We start from the raw sequence: 12,883 nt of genomic DNA on the forward strand, positions 1-12,883 counted from the left end.
ATCTGGCTAAGAAGCATCCACATGACAAATGTCTTGTACCAGTTGTAATATTTTACTTGGGAATGCCCTAGAAAAGTGCTGACATACTTATATTTGTAGGCATTTAAGTGAATGATATTATCCTAAGCCTCCCAACCTGTCAGAGACAGCAGTAACTGCAACTTTTGCCATCATTGTAGGATGGTTATGAGAGTTGTTTCATTTCTTCTGAGCAAAAAAGATGCTTTTCCTTACGAACAAAAGGACCAATGAGGGAGTCAAGGAAGGTGAGCCCTCCAAAAACCTCTGGCCATCGTGGTAGCTCAAGGCTGGGGTAAATATTGTGGCAGAAGAAACCCTAAAAAGCAAATACCTGCACGAGATGCATCTGCTGTGGATGGAGAAGAGCCCAGAGAGCTGTGATTTCTCACTGACCCTTGTGCAAAAAGCTAGCAGCTTCACCCAGGGGTGTTTTGCCTTGCCTGCACCTATTTGCTATGTGATGGCACACGTGTGTGACAGTGAGGAGTCAGACCCACAGCTCTGCACTGGCCTCCCCAGCAGCACAGTGGGAGCTTGCAAGGGGAGGTGAAGCTTTAGCTCCCTGATGTGGTGGCCAGGAAAGCTGCATCCATCCCTCTGCCTACCCCCTGGATGGCCCTGGTGCCAGTCACTGCTGCTGTCCTGCCCCATGGGAGGCTGTGCATTCACTCCCTGCTGCAGGGCCTCAGGGGTGGCTATGGCTTTCCTGAAGAGGTGAAATGGGTGTTTTTAAGAGAAAGAGGGAAATTATCCAAGAAGAGTCCAAGTGTAGGGTGGGGAAGAAGGGCCAGGCAGGCCCCTGTTGGCAAGCTACACCCTTGGCAAAGTTGGCCCAGCAGGAAGGAGGGTGTGCATGGCTGGACACTCAGGGCTGTTGAATAGAAAGGGAAAGAAAGGCAAAAGGGACCAGAGTCTCCCTTTAGAGCATCCTCCCCTGTGGTGTTGCACACTGACTGTATCACCCTTTAAAAGGAGGTTTCCTTTGATGGTAGAACTTGGAGAAGTCTGCAAAACACTGTGGGACACAGTGAACAGCTAAAAGAGCAACCTTTGAGAGACCCACATCCCAGGGCTGTCTCCATCCCTCTCACAGAGTGGGAGGGAGGGCAATGATGAAAATATAGGAACATTCTAAGAAGTATTGCAGAAAACAGTGCTGCATCTTTCAATCTGATTTATTCTCAAGCTCCTTTTCCTTTTCAGAGTTCACTCTTAAAGCCTTTATTTCTTTTTCACAGACATCTCAAATAGCAAAACAGTCACATATGCAAGAGTAGGTATGGAAAGGTACGTAGAGAAAAATGTTTTTACAGGAAAGATCTTTATATTCTCACACAGGAGGAAAAAGAGGGAGGGGAGAGAAATAGAGATACATATCTGGCTCCTCAAAAAAGGAAAAGAGAGAACAGGAGAGTAATGTCAGGATGAAACAGTACAGCTTGATCAAGGAGGTACCATGATGTAAAATAACCTTTGATCCCTGGAACTCAGCTTAATCTTCCACTTTCTAGCTATAATTTTTCCTAATTACTGATATACAGTATTGAATATTTACTTTACAGGTCCCTGCAGGGCAGCTGAAGTCCCATTTGCCATAACCTTAAGAGTATTTTTAAAAATAAAATTGTTCTGAGAGATGGGTGAAGATTGTCAAGGATCTGACTTAAGCTTAGTTGTAGAAATAAATAGTAGTGACCATTCCTTGGCACAACATTCAAAATTCATTTAGCCCTGGAATTTTCAGAAATCAGTTTATTTCCTCTGACTGTGGTTTTTTTTTTTTGTTCAGGTTAAATACAGGAATATACGAGAGCAATACAAAGTTTTGTATTGGATTAAATTTCTGGTCCTTCCACTCAGACTTGCTATCAATATGCAACTCCAAATTTTTGTTCTGAGAGACTCTCACCATGAGATGGAGATGTATGTTCAGCCTTGTCAGAGCAGCTTTCTAAATAACAGTCACAGTTCATTCTCTTGTTGAGTCCTCAGTTTAGTTTTTCTGAGGACAACTGTAATCCCAACAATAAGGGATGAAATTGCAATCTCTTTAATCTCCATGTAAGCTGTTTGTAAAGCAGTTATTAACATTGAAAAAAACCCCAAACCCATGAAACTTTCCAATCTGTATCTTGGAGAAGAAATTTTTTATTATCGCTACCAGCTAGATGACATTTTTCAGTTCAGTTTGGGGATGGAGCAAAAAAGGAACCTTTGAAAAGCTTAGCTATTCAAACTTTTAGGATGCAAATTCTCTCTTTGAACTGCTTCAGCAATGCCAAAGACTGACAGAGGAAGGTGAAGAGAAAGGGTGAAGAGTTCAGACTAAAGATCTCTGACCTCCAGCACTGAGACCACCCAGTAGTCCATATCTGGAAACTGCCATAAAGAACTCACTTCAAACACAGTTTCTAGGCATTGGGGCAAGCCTTTGTTGTCATGCTGCATTTTGGGAAGGGAATTCTGCTGTGAACATCTCATTTTGTTCCAGCAGTCTCCTTCAATTAGCATTTGCATTTTGCATGGTGAGCCAGGCCATGCACCTGAAGCACGGGCTGATCTCCATATGGATGCTCTTCTGTGCTAGGTCCTGGATTCATCTCACCAGGATTTAAGATCTTTTAGTTTCTTGGGACCACCCAAGACAGGCGAGTGATCACTCTGTGGAGTGAGATAGAAGGAGCTCCTAAAGCTGATTCAGATGTCAGTTTTACCAGTTCACCCTCTAGAAGTGACTGTGTCTTCATTAACTTTACAGGAAAGCAGAGGAGACAATCCCATTAGCATAAAGAGCTCAGTTAAGTGCCTAAAGTTAATGGGAAAAAAAATCAGGTCAGAAAAGCCAGGTCTTTGTGTAGCTTGACATCATCCACAAAGGTGCCCCTCAAGCATACACCTAGTGCAGAAGTGCAGCATCTGTATTAAGGGTCTCTTAATAAAAGGATAACTGAGTCTATTGAGAGCTGGTGTGGAACAGAGCTCTGCCATGGGTTTTTTAGTCCATTTCTTTTCCTTAGAAAAGCCCTTGAGACCCAGCCCTACCTCTTGATATATGTGTGTGGATGTGCATGCCACTGACTCCTGTGTGGTACCCCTCCCCCATTGGAGCAATGGCAGAATGAAGATTTTCCTGGGAAATAATAATTCTTAATTTCTTTTGATTTAAATCTGAGATACATAAGGATTGTGAAAAAGAAACAGTCCTTTGCCTGAAATTCTGTACATCAGCCTCAGGTTATTTCAGGCAATCATTAAGCTATGGACATTTTCATAAATTTACAAATATATACACACATATATATACATACATACATGTATATGTGTGTCAGCCTGTGGGTTAGATTTATCACTGCATTCTTCCAGCTACACACGAGTATAATGGTTGGGTTTTTTTTTTCATAAAAAAAGATTGATTAAGAGCTGGGATGATTTAGTGGTGACTGTTCCTGTGCCTATGCAAAAGATCCTTAAGTGGGCTGACATCTAAGTACAACTCCCTTACCTAAGTCCCCTCATCACATATACACCTGAATAGTTGTTAATGAAGCAAATTTCCCTTTGATTCCAATGACCTGTAATCGAGGGGAATTTTACTTCAGAAAGAACTGGCAGTTCGAGCCCACTTTAGGTACAGTCTATAGCTCTGAGAGTTGCAATGTTGGTTATACTAAACCTCAAAATGCTTTAAAATAATTTAAGTTACTGCAGAAAAGTATCTTCAAAAGTCCCCAAATAAGCTTTTCTGTGTAAGAAGGGAAAACTTTGTCCTGCAAAAGATCAAACAAATACATGAATATAAACACTTTAAATGATGGAAAGTGCAGAGTAAAAATAGTAACAGCTTAAATTAGATGTCTGTGATCCTTGTTGGTGCCCAGGAGCTATGAATAATTCAGTGTACTCTAACTGAATAGTCTAATGCTGCTCTTTTATTTTATTGTTCTGATTACTTGAATCTTTTTCTTATGATCTATATTGTTAATGAATAACCTTTCATGAAAAAATACAGCCTTATGCTTTACAGTCAGATGAAATCTATTCTTGAAACAAGAGCTTAAGCAAATTTGGAGCATATAGATTTTACATAAAAATATGTAAGCACCAAAGGCATTCAGTGTTTCAGTCCTATTCACTGTCTAAGGAGGAATTGGATGCTGAGGCTCTTATGTGTAGCTGGCCCCAGGAGACTGAGCTCTATCTGGTTCATGTTTCTTGGCATCACTTTGAAACTGGGGCAAAACCCACAGGTCAGGCAGCTTTTTGAAGATCTGCCTCTTTATCTCATCTACCACAGACTCTCTGCTGCTGACTGGGTATTTCTGACCAGGTGGCAAAATAATGAGGCCACTTGAAGGAATTGCCTTTACAGGAGCATTCCTGTGCCTTGATGCCACAGGTAGGGCTCAGAGCCTTAAGGATGTGATGCTCCCTCCTGTGCTGAGCAGCATCAGCTGTGGTCTTCGTGATGCCAACAGCCTGCAGAAGCCCTCTGCAGAGGAGACAGAAATAACACTCAAGTGGCATCCTAACATGGCACTGCCTCTCAGCATAGTGGGGTTATGTTAGATCATAACCTGTTCAGATTTAGAGGTGATATGGCACAAATTTTCCTCTTGTGATGGAGGCCATCTGCGTGAGAGAAGCACCTTGCAACAGTGAGTTGCAAAAACCAGTCTGAGAAGACAAAGGATGTCCTACTGATGAGTTTTTTCCCCTGTTTTTTCCCTCTGAAAGTTACTCCCATATGTATTGCACGAGTGGTTGGTACTAGAGCCTGTGGCACTAGAAGGTAGTAAGGCCTTGTGCACACAATTGTGGTTTCAGAGTTAGGATGTCTAGCTCAGGACTGACTGGATCAGATGTTGCTCTGTAGAAATCCTGTACTCAAGAGCAGTGATGTTCTGCTCTGGAGAGTCTTCCTGTAACATTCCTTCAGGATGTTACTGCCCTGAGCTGATCACTGCCTCCCTTTTTGCAGATGGTACCTCCCCAAAGGCAAAATACGCCAAAGAGAACATATATTTGTGTCTCATACTGCTTCCTTTGCCCTGAATATCTGGGATCAGAATGACATAGACAGCTCTTTCCTAAATATCCAAATACATTTTGGTGGCAAATACCCAATGTGTCCCAGTTGCATTGTGCTTCCCTGCATTTCTTAGGCATAGTTTCCACACGATCAGCACGCGTAGCCTAACACGAATGCAGATGGCATCTGAATTGCATTGCAACTCCTGAGTTAAGTATAAAAGATTAGAAAACAATTGTGCTGCATTTTGCCATGTGTTTTCCCTCCCTCTAGTACACATATTTACAGATTACTAGCATCCACATCATGTGGGGCATGCATGTGTCTAAGGAAGGAGGGGAGTGAGGGTGCCCATGTGTGCACACCCTACTCCAGAAAACTTTTGAAGTTGGCTCCTGCCACTCTGCAAGAGGGTTAATCAATGAAGCAAAAATGTAAAAATGCAGTCCTAGAGGGGACTGACAAGTCCTGCTGTTGACACTGTGGGCAACATTGGTCCGTCCTCACGTAATTCTATCAATGCCTGTCAGTGTTCACAGATAGCAACTGCTGTTTGGTTTCCTTCTCTTTCAGCCCTCAGCTACCCCTGGAGATAACCTATCTCAGCCTCTATTACTTTGATTACAAGTCTTCCCAGAGCAAGGAAGGACAACTGATCTGTGGTTCTGGAGTGTTTTACTAGAGCTGACTAGAATTTCATTCCCCTCTTGTGGCCTATATTGATGCAGTCATGTAGACTCCTTCTTCAGGTTAAATCTTAAACTTGCACATGGTAGGCATACTGCAATTAAATTGACAGCATGGTATCAGGCTCTAGTTCTCCCTGCATCAACAAGGAGCTTGTCAGAACCCCACAGCACCCACAACAGGTCGTTTGTTTTAAAAAATGTTGCAGTCTCTAACTATGGCTCTGAAGAAGGCTGTAGGATTGGGATATTAGTAGGGCAGACAGGATAGAAACCCTAAATGGGGGGGGGAGGAAAGGTAACATCTCATGACCGTCTCTTTCTAAAGCCAAAGTTTAAATATTGTGTGTAAGCCTGCATTTACATTGTTAGCCAAGCACTAAAATATTTCATAAGGCACCTGATCCAAAACTCACTGGGCCAAGGGGAAGCTTTCTATGGACTTTACCAGACTGTGGAACAGATGCTTTATATTTCTGGATATAACTGGAAACAGTAGGGCTGTAAGTTTTGAGCTGAGACCTTCTTTCTGAGCTTTCCAGCTTAGACTGACAGAATCAAGACCTTATGGATCTGGCCTGGGGTTTGCAATCAAACTTTAGCCTTGTTTGAAGCTCATTTCCTGACCTTGGAAACTCATCCATCACTAATCTTTATGTGCCATTTGTGCTTCATGCACACTTTTTGCTCTTTTTCACTCAGTGGTGCCTGGTAATCGTTCTCAGTTTTTCACCTTGAGTCTTCCTTTGCTGGCTGGATAAGCACAGCAGTACGGAGTGCAGAACCTGGGGCAAGAAAAAGCAGTGCTGGTTTGTGTGAATGTGCCTGTGCACTTCTGTAGCCCTTCTAGGCCCATGTAGAGACACACAGAAGAAAGAGCCACAATAATGTATGTCTTTATTTAAGCTATACTTGGTAACATATTATTTCCTCTCCATTTCACTGCTGGCAGTTAGCTTGGCACTCAAGAATTAAGGACAGATTACAGTGATTTTCTTCGGAGCTCTGCTTACCAGTAGGGCTCCAGGGATGAGCCTGATTCAGAGGTGCTGCATGGTGGGTAAATGGACAGACACACAGTCTGAAGACAAAATCTTCCAGGAACTCTTGGGAATCTGAGATACCCCCTGCATATCAATCCTCCCTCTCACCAACGTTGTTCTATTTGTCATCCAACGAACCTCACACCGCTAACAGCCGTAGCTTAAAAATGGTCCCAAATGACTCCACAGGAAAGCAGAATACCTACACTCTGATGATTCTTTCCTGGGAAGATGAGGATGTTCTGTTTAGAGGACTCTGAGGGGTTTGGTTTTTTCCTTTCATTTGTTACTGCAGCTGGAATAACATTTTTAAAAAGTAATGGCAATTTTCCAAAAGCTATATTTCAAAGAAATTGCTCTGGTCACTGGTGGTTTGTGATCCACTTGTGACTGTCCCTGGGGTAGAACGAAGGGAAAAAGAAGCCCAACTAGAAATAGAACTGGAGAGATGGTACTGTTTAGTTTGGGGAAGATCAGTTGTGTGTTTGCAGGGAGGGAGAAGGGAGAGATGATATATACAGGTGGCCAGCATGAGTCAGGGATTTTAACACGCAGAAGACTTCAGCTTGAGGAAGGAGGTGTCCTATACAGTACGTAAGATACAGAGCACATGGACTCCAGCCATGGAGTAGCCCCCTCACATAGACAGTGTCCCCAGCAGGGATGGACAGCAGAACCCCCTGTAGCTAACTCCCTTGTGGTCACAGGACACCTTCACTGTTAAATGGCTGAGAGTCTCTATCCACAAAACCTACAGATCTCAGTGGGTTGAAGCAATTCATCCTGCATCCCTAGGACTGGAGTTTCATGATGCCTGCCTCCTCTGCAGCCTCTGGAGCCCAGAGACAAGGTTGTCTCAGCAGTGCACATGCAGAGGAGAGCCTGCCAGCTACGGACCCCACGTTACAGCCTCAAGGAAAAGGGGGGACCGAACACCCGCTGGTAGATCAGGCTGGGACAAGAGTGTCAGATTATCTACAAGGGTGGGATAGGAAAAGAAGAGGGGGGACTGGTCAATACAGGAAGCTGAACATCATCCAGGAAAGCACATTTGTAACTTTAAGCATATGAATAGTCTACCAATGTTAAGGGGATTAGTCACATGCTCCAAGTAAAGCTCATGTTTAGGCGCTTTGCCAGAGCAGATCTGAGGGACAGGGTCAAGCCCTATAATTCTGGGATCACAGCTAACAGATTTTTAATTAACTACTCTTCAAACTAGAAAACCAGATACTAGTCAAAAAGCTTGAATCTCTGTTCAGAAACATATTTCAAAGCCTCCCCAAAATGAAGAAATTCAGGCTAGATAGGAGTGTGCTTTGGCTGAAGGTAGGTGGAGGCACTAACCATTGAAAATTTGGATCTGGATGTGTTTTGAGTCAACCCTGCTCTAAAGACAAGTCTGAGCTGACAGAAAGCATGGTGGGGCTGTGAGATCCCTTCCATGGCATCAAAGAATGTGGAGTGGGCTCCTCCCAGTTCTGCAAGTATCATGGAGCGAAAACTGCAGTATCCCAAGGGATTTTTGCCCTTATTTGAGACAAAGCTGGGAGTACTGGTGTTTGGACAAATGAATCCTTTGGGGATACAGTTTGACATTAAGGTTATATAAGAACATAAGCATGACTGCTTCAGACACTTACTCCCATAGTTTTTAAGATGCTTCATAGCCACACAAGCCTTAGAAACCCTGTACTATAGCAAGTGGAAAATCACAGAACTGGCCTAAAGATCCAGGGTTAACACTTCTCTGTTGTAAATAAAAATAATCATAACCCTCTTCCACACTTTCCTCAATCAGACAAACACACAGGCTCATATTCAGCTTGTAAACCAACACCATCATAGAATACTTCAGCAAGGCTGAGCTGTTTCTATGCCAGCTACAGAAAGAAGAGAAAACTTTGAGAATCCATGAAACAGAGAAATTATTTAAATTTCTTTAAATCTTCCTGATAAAGCTCTTTCAAAACTGTATCTGTAAGAGAATGCATACGATGAGCAATCAAGACTGTACATTATCACAGGAGTCATCATACTACTTTCCATGCCACAGGGCCTGATGATGGACTCCAGCTAGATACCTTTGTGCCCTTTAGCTTACCTAGGTCACTCCAGGTATCTGAATTCACGTGAAACACCTTCTCTGTCACTCAGAGGAGGAAGCAAATTTGCATTCAAAGTTGTTCTAATGAAACATTTACCAGTTTTCTAAACATTACTGCCTTGAAGAGAAGTTCTTTCTCAAAATTTCTCATGTATTGAAAAATTTCACAAAATTTCATAGAGGTCTCTTTAGGTTTTCAGTTGTAGGTTTTCTTTTTTCACTTTTCATTTAGCTTTTCAAGAATTGCTTTTATTTTTAATTTTCTTCTTCTTCCCAATGACAATTCATCAGCCTCCTTATCTAGTAGGCACTTGCACAGTCAAATGGTTTCAAAGCTTTTCAAAACCACTCTATTTAAAAACCTTGCCAGGAAAAGAAAAAAAAAAAAAAAAAAAAAAAAAAAGAAGTAAACCAATCCAGTTTAAAAAAGGAACTTTCTTCAAAAGGCTTGCTTTTTCAACATGAAGAAATAAATACTTTCTCTGGTCACATCTAATGGAGAGTGAAATAACAAAACTTCACTTGCCAGGGATGGCACTTCAGTGGCAACACACTGGCTTTGCAGCTGGCATTGGCATGATAGGGGAATTTGTAGACCAGAGAAAGTAGAAGCTAGGTAGTTGAGCAAGAACAAAAGAAACCCAAATCTACCCTACTCCAAAATGCCCTCGAGAAACTTCATTTCTTTGGGCACTGCTAATAGAGCAACATCATCACACAAAGTGTAACAAGGAAGGGACCCAGGGCTGGAAGGGGAATGGCTGGATATGCAATTGTATTGCATAACAACTATTGGTTGGTTTGATTTATTTTTAACAGAGCAAAATACTATTCTTTGCCAGCTGTGTAAATGGCATGACCTGGAAATTAATGCCTTAGTTTCTGTGCAGCAGGCACAGTCTCAGCAGGTTGCTTCCTTCTCCTGGTGAGTTTTTGTAGATGCGGAGGATGATTTTTATTGACTAATGAGGACTGATGGCATGCAGCTAACATGTAAGAAAAGATTTTTGATTGCTATGATTGCTGGTACTATCCCTGAATTAAGAGCATGTTGGGTTGGGTTGGTTTGGGGGAGGCCTTTTTTCCCTGCCCTGTCTCCCTTTGCCTGTACATTTATCAGCAGTACCTTCACTCCTGCATATGGCCGTTCAGCCATCACCTCTTCAGATTCCCCTTGGTTATGCCCTTGCCCCCTCCTCCCCACCATCTCCTCAGCCACTGGGCTCCTGCAAGGATCCTCTGCCCTCACAGCCAAAATGCTTTGCTTCCTCTAATGGCATTCCCCTGCCTCTCCAGACTGTGCTGCTCATTTAGCATTTCTGGGATCTAGGACCTCGACAATGGGAAGAGCAGAGTGAAGGAAAAAGGAGAAAATGGGGAAAGTAGTAGCAAGAAAAAAGAGAAAGACCAAAAAAGAGAGAGAGAGTCCCATTTGCAGATTCACAATTATATCATACAACACTTGAGCTCATGGGGAACGGATCTGTTTTCTGCATCTGACCCTTTCGCTTGCATCTGTACACAGTTCTCCCAGATGGAGAGTGGAGATGTCCAGTGAACCGGGGCAGTTTCCAAAGACAAGACACAGGAAGGTCTAATTTGGCATACATGAACACAACAAGAGGCATCTTTTACTTCTCCCTTACAAAAAATAGCTCCCCTTTTCTCCTTGGCGATGGCTTTTGCCCAGTTGTCTTAAACATCCAAAACGGAAACTCGATCAAATCCCACTCCAGTAAGTAGCTGGGAAGAGCAGCTGCCAGGGCTCCCCCCACCTCTCTTCTCCCTGGTCAGTCTTCCCATGGATCCACCATCCCGAAATGCATGAAAACAAGGTACCATCCTGAAATCCACCAGAGGATGCACACTGTCTCGGACCTGACGGCTTTCCTCACGCTTCTGCGGTTGCAGTGCCTCAGTCTTGGGCCACAAAACACAGCATGGATGGTTTAGTGGACAATCACATTGCGATGTTTTAAATTTTTCATTTTGTTAAAAAAAAAAAATAAATAAGAGGGAAGAAAAAAGTTACACACACATGTATCACAGCATTTTTCAAAAGGCCTTCTGCTGCATTTACGTTAGCAGTTCAGCCTCAGTTGTAAGCCTGGATGTAAGGCAGCTGGAAGATTAAAACCTCATCGTTGGAAAGTCCGCTGAGATCTCCTCATGGAGGCTTTTTTGTTGTTTTCTGGTTTTATTTTGTTAGATCTGTTTATTATTAGTATTATTATTTTAACTTCTTTGCTTCTTTCTAAAGTTTGGCAGGCAAAGAGAAAATGCTTTTCTGCTTGTCCCCACATGTTCTGTCCATTTTGTATTCTGTGTTTTAAGCAAAAAACCAAAAATAAATTCCAAAAGCCATGACAGGGTAGGCTTCTGACATTTTGTTTTAAGAAAGCAAACGTAAGTGGGAGTTTTCTGATAATGGCCTTGAGGAGGTACATTGTAGAGGTGTCTCAAATGCTCGATTTGTTTCTTTGCTTGCTGTTTGCATTTTCCCTCTGACTGCATTGGACAGGCATTTTGTCACACCCTACCCCACCCTCCATGACCTTTACAGATTCTGTAAATCTGTAAATTCTGTCAATCCCCCACATGGACCCCCTGTTCCCCTTCCCAAAAAATGGCAGTAGGTAGGTAGGTGTAACTCTATGTTCATTCAACCTCTAAGGTATGATGCTGAAGTTTAGAGTTGGATGGAAGAGCCATGTGAGAGAAAAGCTTTCCCATCGCTGTGAGAAAGAACGAAGCAACACGGAGTCCGGTGGAGATGTGAGTGCCCGTGTTGGACTCAGCTCTACCTTGGCACTGGCATTAATTTGAGATTATATATATATATAATTATATATACATATATATGCATGTATAGCTATACATATATATATATATATATTCATTGTGTGTGTGTGTGTTTGCTACTTGTTTTAGCACACTGTCCCATTCTCAGGTCTAGATTTGGGGCAGTTGGTCCTGGGGACAGGTTGGACAGAAGGGGCCAGAGTGCAGAAGAAGCCAGAGATAAGAGTGAGGCCCAGGCCTCCCCACGCACAGAACATGGACCAGCCATAGCCATGGCTGATGTCGTCAGGAAGTCCGTACAGGTAGCGGGGGTAGCGGGAGAGCTCGAAGTTGATTCCAGCCACGCAGGTGCACAGTGAAATGATGCAGAAGGTTCCTGGAGGAGAGTAGGAGAGGGAGAAAAAAGGAGGGGGAAAAAAAAAAAAAAAAAAAAAAAAGAAAAAAAAAAAGAGAGAGAGACAAGTTAGAAGAGTGATAGATATAGATACACCACTTTGCTGAGCTGCCTGAGAAGAGCTGGTGCAAGCAGTGAGGGAACACCCAGTAGAAAGTGGCTTAGTCTGGTGGCTCCATGGGGAGCAAAGTGAATGCCAACAGAGCCTCCAATATCTCGTCTGATGCTGAACAGAGCTCTATGGAGAAACTTCAACAGGACAGAGTTTCATCATGAGCAAGCCCTTGGGAATCAGAATGCTTCATGGAACTATTGATTTTTCTGGAATTTTGCTTTAGACAAATACAGAGTGCATCATCGTGTTCCAGTATTTTTTGAGGAAAAAAACTTGAATTTTTAGCTTAATTTCGGGTTTTCAGTGATGGATTTTAGAGAGGAAAATATTACAAAATACTTCACCTGTTCTGGCTCTGTTGAAACGTACATTTGAAATTACATGAAGAGATTTTTTTTCAGAGTTTTCTTATATCAAAATCTGAAATCTTTAATGATCTATCCTCCTTTGAAATATCGCTGTCAAAATCATAAAATCCCTCGCAAAATTCAGATTCTACCCTCTGAATTACTGCAGTTCCCCATCTGGATGTTGGGAAGATGTTCAAAGTATCCTGTTCTTGTTTTCTATCTCTGCAGCAGTATTTCCTTTCTTCCTGTGAGCACTGCCAGGACTGGTTTCATAAGCTTGTCAGATGGTAAGTGTTATGGGAAGTCCAACATTTTGGATGACACTAAACTTTAGCC

The 12,883-nt window shown here is 42.6% G+C and overlaps 1 protein-coding gene across 1 annotated transcript in view; it reads right to left on the reverse strand.

The window, feature by feature from the left end:
* Positions 1 to 1,211: 1,211 nt before the first annotated feature.
* TMEM178B (transmembrane protein 178B) overlaps positions 1,212 to 12,883 on the reverse strand; it is a 233,255-nt gene continuing 221,583 nt past the window's right edge. Inside the window, exon 5 of the mRNA XM_071727201.1 lies at positions 1,212 to 12,064. Within this exon, the coding sequence (XP_071583302.1) occupies positions 11,814 to 12,064 (251 nt within the window). The 3' untranslated portion in view covers positions 1,212 to 11,813. The remainder of the gene's footprint in view (positions 12,065 to 12,883) is intronic.

The sequence above is a fragment of the Heliangelus exortis genome, chromosome 1, assembly GCF_036169615.1.
Source record: "Heliangelus exortis chromosome 1, bHelExo1.hap1, whole genome shotgun sequence".
Lineage (NCBI taxonomy): Eukaryota > Metazoa > Chordata > Aves > Apodiformes > Trochilidae > Heliangelus > Heliangelus exortis.